Raw genomic sequence first — 8,370 nt, forward strand, 5'->3', positions numbered from 1 at the left:
AATGTCGCTGGCAGAATTGAATCAGACTTGTAGAGTTGGAAGGGACCTCCAGGGTCATCGGGTCCAACCCCCTGCTCAGTGCAGGATCACTAAATCATCCCAGACAGATGTCTGTCCAGCCTTTGTTTGAACACTTCCATTGAAGGAGAACTCACCACCTCCCTTGGCTACCTGCTCCACTCATTCATCACCCTCACACAACTTGAGGCAGGCATATAAAAAGGTTAACAGCCACAAACACTAATCGCGACTGTTGCTGGCGGGTGTCAGCTGTCAAAGACGGCTGATACCTACAACATATGTAGCAGGTTCAGCTACCAATCCCACTTCAGACAGACACCAGGCGTGTGCTGTATATGTAGGACGCATTCCAAGAAGGGGTTAAAATACTTCCCTTATTAGCATCCCTTTTAAGCCATTGTATAGGACATTACTACTGCTGACGACTTCTCAGTATAGGTCATCAATTATTGATTGGCAGGAGTAGGACGCTCAGGTTCCCCGCCGACCAGGCCAACTGTCATTACGGACAAAACCAGAAGCAGCTTGTGTTGTCTGTAGCGCACTGTGAAAGTGCAGCTCCCACTAACTTAAAGGGGTTATACCAAAATCTAAAGTTATTACCTATGGTGGTGTCTATCCACTAATCTCGAGAATGGGGGTCCCGTGTCCCCCTCATCTCCACAGTCAAGTTCTGCACAGCCTGCAGTGAGTAGATTGAAAGGAGTAACAGTTGCGCATGCGTTACTGCCGCACCATTCGTTTCAAGCAGTCCCACTGAAAATGAATGGAGAGCCATTCAATTTCCTCCCTACCGCAGAGTTGCAGTGAGCTTGAGTAATGAATAGAGGAACCAGGACCCCTGCTCTCAGGATAGGTGAGGATCTCAGTGGCGAGACCCGACCAATCATAATGTTATCCCCTATCAGTACCAGCCCATGCACTGGCTTGGTCCGTAATGATAGGTGGCCCGATAACCCTTCAATTCTATAAATTAAACTAAGACGTTCAACAACTAGATGCCATTCCTAAAATTATTTTAGTAAGTATTTGGATAAGGGATAGAGATATACCGGCAAGTAGAAGTCGAGCAGGTACAATTATATATGTGTAATGACATCAGGTCACAAATCACTTGGCGCATGTAAGACCCTGAAGAGCAGGCACAGCAACGGCACCAGATTACCAGGACTCCTGTGCTTTATGTTTACTCACACTGATTAAACACTGACTGCTTATCATAAACTATGCTTTTTGTTTTTTCCTGGAGACAAAAAAAAAAAAAAGAAGAGGTTTAGTGTGTATATGCACAATTACACACGATACTAACTGATGACTGCTGGTCACATCTCATATGCTACCACTATTTGCCCCATTATTTTAAATATTTTTAGGGGACATTACCTATGGGGTATTTTTGCCTTTGGCAATAAGAATTGTGCTTGTATGACCCGGAGTATTCCTAGGGCAATTTCATAATACATTCCTGTGCTTGGAAGAAAGCAGCCATGTTTCTCTAGCCCTGGACAAGCTCTTTAATGAGGACCTCAATCTTCTTCTCATGTCAAATTTAGTAAATAACTGCACGCCACGTGAGTATGTTGTGCCATTCTTCTTCCTGAAAATATATGGAGCCAACAACTTGCCACTACCAATTACCCGTGCCCCTACAGGGACAAACACTGTCCGCTCACAATGTGAGACTGCAAGGACACACCCTATTGCCAAGGGAAATGTTAGCACCTAGCTGTCAATTTGTTACATTTCCAGAAGGAATGGCAGCAGTAAAGAGCGACACACTTCTAAGACAAGATGCCCCAACATCAACTTATATAGAACACAGTATTCATTACAGCAGAAGCATTACTTTTAGCCTCCTGCACACTGGCAGCAGCGGCGCCCACGCTCAACTGCTCCGTCGCAGTCTTTTCGCTACTGCAGATGGACCCGGCGGCTCGCCGTCACACATTAGTACGGATTTTATTTCCCGCGCTGTCGCTAAGTGACGACATGGAATCCGCAGTGTTCATTGGACGGTTTCCTTTGACTTCAAAAGGAAGCCGTCCACACAGAATCCGTGGAAAAATGGAGGATGCTGCAATCTTTCCTGTGGTTGCGGAAACCGCAATTGCTTTCCACAAGTGTGCAGGAAGAATCAATTTCTCATAACATGCTATGGGAAGTATTTGCTGTGGATCTGCGGTGCGGATGGGCAGGAGGCCTTAATTATCGTGCATGAAGCAATGAGAAGACATATTTCCAAGTGCCAAGCTAAAAATTCAGCCCCCCGCCCCCCCAAAAAAAGAATTTGGTTTACTCACTCTACAGCAGCTCGCGCTGTGGATGCCCCTGCAGAACTTGTGCTAGGCTCCTCTGCAATACCGCCACCATCCAGGAACATTGTGACTGCCATTTCTAAGTTCTGCCCGCATGCTTCCAGCATGTGCTTCCCAATGCTCTCATTGGCCCCTAAAAGAGAAAACATGTTATAGTCCTTAATATCTGTCGCCAGGGTTTGACAGCAAAGGTTGAAGATTTAGAAGGCAATTACTTTTGTTGTCTTATCTCACACTAACCCTAGAAAGGAGTGCAAATACAGGAGATGATTTATCAGAAGGCAGCATTCTGTGAATGACCCTGCAACAGGGAGTCTTGTTACACTGGGGGCTGTCTGCCGATCTCCACTGTCAGCAGGTGAGCAGTAGAAGGTTAGCCAAGCGGGCAAGGCTTTCTGACAGTGAGGGTGATGAATGAGTGGAACAGGTTACCACAGGAGGTGGTGAGTTCTTCAATGGAAGTCTTCAAACAAAGGCTGGACAAATATCTGTCGGGGATGATTTAGTGATCCTGCACTGAGCAGAGGGTTGGACCTGATGACCCTGGAGGTCCCTTCCAACTCTACCATGCTAGGATTCTAGTACCTGCACTTTTTACTTCGAGTGCTGCTGCTCCACGAACAGTTCATCTCCTTCTGGCAGACGTAGGAGGGAACATGGCTGATCTTCATATACTTCTCAGTTTTAATTGTAATATTAAACAATAGGAGGAGATTAGGGGAGTAAATGCTGGGAAACTTTTACGTACTTTTTCAAGTCGTGACAGTACAACTGGAAGTTGCCCTCTGAACCATGTAGAGACAGGAAGAAGGGAAGTTTAAAGCCCCCCCACGCACTTCCGGTGTCTTCCTGTTCCTACAGTGGTCACAGGCAGGAGAGTTCCTTGTGTAGGCTTGATTGGGGGCTGCGGTTCTCCTCCCTCCGCAGAATACATGGCTAAAACCTGCTGCGTGGGCCATTAGCCTTCTCCCACTCGTGGTCGAACAGCTAGGGATTGAGGAAATCAAAGGTAAGCAGATTCAGGTGCAAGATCGCTTGATGCTGCGTTTGTGGTGGCGTTTATCACTGCATACCAATGCCCAGTGTGAGTGCTCTGCGGCGCAAGAAGTCACAATGTATGGAAGAAGCGGGGATATGACTTAAGCACGCCTCTTTGGAAGTAGATTTATCCGCCCACTATAGCGCCAATTTTCAATTCCTGAATGACAGGGACTATTTAGTCTGCAACTGGTGAAAAGGTTTGGCTCGCCTCAGCAGCGCCATTGACGGCTGTGAAGGTGATGTTGCCCCCTCACAGTTTGCTGGGTTTCCACATCTATTAAACGTTGTTTGTATAGCATTACAACAGTTTGTCATTCACAGGGTGACAAAAAAAAAAAAACTGAAGAGACCTAGGCCTAACGTTAAGGTGGCTGATGAATGTGCTTTATATTAAAAAGAAGACTGGAAGTTATAACAACCAACATGCTTGCACCATCCAGCTACGATAGTCAGAGATAATCCGACTTTCTTAAATTATAAGAAATGTCTGGTTAGAGACGAGGTTCAAACCGCTAGAACTTAGCATTCTCCTGCCCCTCAATCTTCTTCTAAACCTCGTGTTTTGGACTTCTGTAGTTTAGATTCTGAAGCGTCTATTCAGGATTTATTGGACGGGGAGCTGGTGGAGAAGAAAGGGCCTTTGGTTATAGACGAGGATAAGTACCACCATCCACAAGACGAGATGTTTGGGGGACTTAAGATCCTGCCGTAGGATGGTCTTCCAGGTTAATGACCCACAGAAACAGTAAGGATGCTTTCACATCTGTGTTGGGGATTCCACTTTCCTACTTTGTTAGAGGACCAGGAAAGGCGAATTCCCCCAGCCAAGTCTCTGGACGGAACCAAACAGCGCCGGGTGGACTCCATTGACTATAATGGGGTTCGCCAACTTTTACTTCCAGTATTTTGAGCTGGGGCTATAACAGAAACCTCGTTATGTGAAGGTTCCAACACAGATGTGAAACTGACCTTAATTATAGATGAGTGGGATGAAACCTAGAAAAGATTGTCCCTAGAGAATTGAAGGACAGACTCTTTTCTTACCTGAGGATCTTCAACTACGGGAGGAGATCACTAAGATTGATGAACAAGTGCCATTGGAGGATTCCTCACAATTAAGGGATCCAATGGAGAGAAAAACAAATACACTCTGTAGCCTAGAGACAAACATCACTGCCTCTCGATTGCACGTTCTATGTAAATATGGCTCACTCAATTAGATAACCATCTGAGACATCTAGAGAAGATATAATGGATTGCTCAATTGGCCATGTTTTTTTTCTTTCTCTAGCAGACGCCTCTACCGAGACCGTACGATTTGAAGCCAAGTACACCGCATTAGGCAACTCAGCAAGAAGAGCGTTACGGCTGGAGTCATGGTCTCTGGGGACACGGCCTCTGAGAACAACACTTTGCTCAGAGAAAGCAGCTGACAGGAAGGTCTTACCAAGAGATCTTTACATAAGCATAGATTTCTGCCCAAAGAGCAGAGGCAAAGGTAAATCAGGGAAATGGTCCTGCTCAAAAGGAGGAAGGGGCAAGATCTTTCTCAATCCAAGGCAGCCGGAGTCCAGGCAATGACCTGGGGCCAGTGACTATCCCAATTCCAGGATTACTGGAGAAAGGTAACCAAGAACCCTTGGGTTTAACTAACAAGACCTGCTGGATATAAGAAAATTTGCAGTACTTCTTCCCCCAGATGGTTTCAACCACCATCTCCATCTCCCCTTCAGAAAAGATTAGAATAAGGTCTCCAAAACCTATAAGGCCATGGGTGCGGGTATACCAGTTCAAGGACGAATAGGGGTCAGCCTACTCTTCTACATTTGGTCCTACAGAACTATCATGAATTTGAAAACACTCATTTAATTTTTTTTTTTTTTTAAATTCTATGATAAACCATGTATCTACAGTCCCGTTGCAGGTTGCAGACCAGGTAATTCAGGGCTCTTGGTTGGTTCATGTCAGATCCCAATCCTCAAATTTTAAAGAATGAAGACCATGGGAGCCCCTTACACAGGCAGAGGAACTAGGAAGGGGAAAGACATGTTAGAATCTGTTCCAATGATATAATGGCATCTAATATTCATCAGGGTGGCACCAGACCTCCTCAACTTCAGAAGTGTGTGGAATCTTCTCCCAGGAGGGAACGAGGGTGACGTCCCCTTCAGCGGTATATCTAAGGGGCTTCCAGAACATAGCAGCGGACTTCTGGAGCTGGCAGAGGCTAGAACAAGGAGAGCGGTCACTAACCTCTCAAGTCTTCAGTTTGTCCTACAACAATGGGGGCCTCATTTATTTTTGCAACCAGGAGAAATACCACAAATTTATTTAGCTTGATCCGGGGGACAACTCAGCAGGCCTGGATACCCTCTCACAAGATCGGAGAGGTTTTCCCCCACTGCCTCTCATTCCCCGAGTCTTATGGAAGGTCCAGGAGGGCAGCGCTACAGGGATCCTCATAACACAGTCAGCAGTCAAGTCCAACATGTAGAACGGGTTTGGTGGGCAAAATGATGGATGGGTTCCTTTTAAAAGAACCCGTCATCATGTATGAACGCTATAAACTACGTAACGGGGGTAAGGGCAAAGGCGAGGGAATGGGGAGCCGAGTATCATACCCACTGGGTGCCCTAGTCCAGCACTGTGTCCTTAAAGAGCTGAATGGGAGATGTGGATCCAGAAATAGTCAAGTTGTTGACATGCCCAACTTTGTGGGGACACAGTGCTGGAAAGGGGCACCCAGTGCGCTTGGAACCCCGCTCCCCATTCCCTAGCCTTTGAGCCCTATAATGTAGTTTACAGAGCTCATACATGATGACAGGTCTCCTTTGTGGGCATCACTGGGCAGCGGCTGGATTTGTTAGCAAGTCTAGGTGCCGCCCAGCAATTAGCTGTGACATACATGCTGTTACCACGGATCCGCAGCGGGTACAGGCAGACCGCACCAAGACCCTCTTATATGCCAATGATCGGGAATGAACGTTCCGTTACCCAATCACTGACGTGTACAAACAAACATGGTGACCGTAGACAGAATAGACGCTCGCTTGTCAGCAGTGCGCCCCCCCACGTAAACAGAGCGATGTGCTGCGGGCACATACAACCTGGGTGGGGTCCGACTGACGTATAAGAGCGGCGTCAGATGAGCGCACGTGCAGACACGGCCACCTAAGTGAAATGTATTCGCGCTATGAAAGAGGTTAACTTGCACGAACCGGTATTTTTCTCGCACGGCCAGGTGACACGAGACATGCGCTTCCATGGTTTGACAGGTCATTTAGCCTAACGAGGTCCAGATGTGTTCTTCACCCTGTGGAATTGCGCAGCGCACTGCACACCTCCCACAGACGTCTACGAGGCCTCCGGCGCCCAAGTATAGAGCACGCTGCGAATGACACTATAAGCCAGTCGGCCGTATTCTCTGCATATCGCGTGCACAAATATATCCGTGTGAAGGAGCCCTTAAGCCCTCCTCTCCATACTGGTGATGATCAGCCATCCTCATTAATGAACGCTGATCCACCTGCTACATAGCCGGTAGTAAGCGCCCCCCCGGGACGATCACATGTAGCTGAAATTGTGTAAAATTTCCACAGCAAATTCCGCATTAAATAAAAAAAAAAAAGTATCAAAATCCGTCCCCAGATGCCATTTCTGACCCACAGCTGACTCAGCAGCTACAGCGCCCCCTCTTGTCACATGGCACCTGCAGCGAGCACCCGCTCAGGTGATGCCACTTCTAAGTCACCTGACCAGTGGCTCAGCGCTCACTGCAGGTGCTGCGATGGACCACCAGGTGAGAGGGGGCGCTGTAGCTGGAGATCTCGATTTTTACATTTTTTCTAATGTGGAAATGAGGTGGAATTTGCAGCAGAAATTGCGCTCGGTGCGAATCTGCGGTGCAGCCGCTGCAGAGACGCACGCTTTACCAACCACAGGCGCCATGGCAACAACTTTTGCTCACCGCACAGGTGAGTGTAGAGGGGGCTGCGCCCTACATGCTGCCAGCCGCAGGGAGAGGGCATCAGGGTCCTGCCCAGTCATCCCCACACAGGTGGCCTGCAGGACCTCCGAGGAGCCCGGCAGACATGTCCCCCCACACACCGTATACCCGCCACCCTCCTCCTCACCAGTAATGGAGATGAACTCCCTCAACAACTGGGCAGCGACCCCGCCATCCGCCTCCATCTTCTCCGCGCCAAACAACAACAACCGCCGACGTCACTGCCGGAGCCGTCCCCGCCTGGTGCGTTCACCTCCGTCCACTAGAGGCTCATATACCCCGCGCTGCATGCCCCCTGCTGGGCGTCATACAACAGTTCCCAGCCACCCGGAGACTCCGGGGAGAGCCGCAAAGCACGGCCTATCTGCTGACGGGCAGTAACTAACAGCCCCGGAGCGCCGCGGGCCGGCGGGAGGAGAACGTCAGGCTATTAGTCCTAGCCGGCGCCATGTTTGTGGAGCTCACAACGCCTGTCTCTACAGAAGGTTTCCCTCTAGGATTTCATGTCAACGGGTTGAAGGACTGCGCATGCGTAGAGCGTTCAAACAAGCTTTATTGGTTGTCGTGCACTGAACAGGTTCTTTGGTGGCGTCTGAGTACTGTCCCCTTTATTAAACTTACACATATTGTATGCATATATATATATATATATATATATATATATATATATATATATATATATATGTGATGTGTGTCAAATCAGTGTATCCGTAGAAAATGTAGGCTGCCCATGATTTTTAGATAAATTGTCCAGAGAAAAAGAAAAATTTAGGTTGACGACCATAATAAGATGATTATCTGATAATTAAAAAAATATATTGTTGGAAAGTGTCTCTTTCTCAGAAGGGGCATAACCAGAACCTTAAAATAGCAATGCAGAATTTGAACACTAGAGGGCAGATGTATGAAACGTGTCTAAGGCTAATTGTCAGGGAATTGGGAAGGGTCATCAGAAGCTTGTCTGTGAGCTCCACAAGACTTCTGGAA

General features: G+C 47.7%; 1 protein-coding gene across 1 annotated transcript in view; it reads right to left on the bottom strand.

The window, feature by feature from the left end:
• The window catches only part of UBXN7 (UBX domain protein 7), a 30,048-nt gene extending 22,299 nt beyond the window's left edge, over window positions 1-7,749 (bottom strand). The window contains exons 1-2 of the mRNA XM_066598136.1: window positions 7,511-7,749; window positions 2,322-2,469 (exon numbers count right to left, since the gene is read on the bottom strand). Coding sequence (XP_066454233.1) covers window positions 2,322-2,469; window positions 7,511-7,568 — 206 coding nt within the window. The 5' untranslated portion in view covers window positions 7,569-7,749. The remainder of the gene's footprint in view (window positions 1-2,321; window positions 2,470-7,510) is intronic.
• Window positions 7,750-8,370: the final 621 nt, after the last annotated feature.

The sequence above is a fragment of the Eleutherodactylus coqui genome, chromosome 1 (assembly GCF_035609145.1).
Source record: "Eleutherodactylus coqui strain aEleCoq1 chromosome 1, aEleCoq1.hap1, whole genome shotgun sequence".
Classification (NCBI taxonomy): domain Eukaryota; kingdom Metazoa; phylum Chordata; class Amphibia; order Anura; family Eleutherodactylidae; genus Eleutherodactylus; species Eleutherodactylus coqui.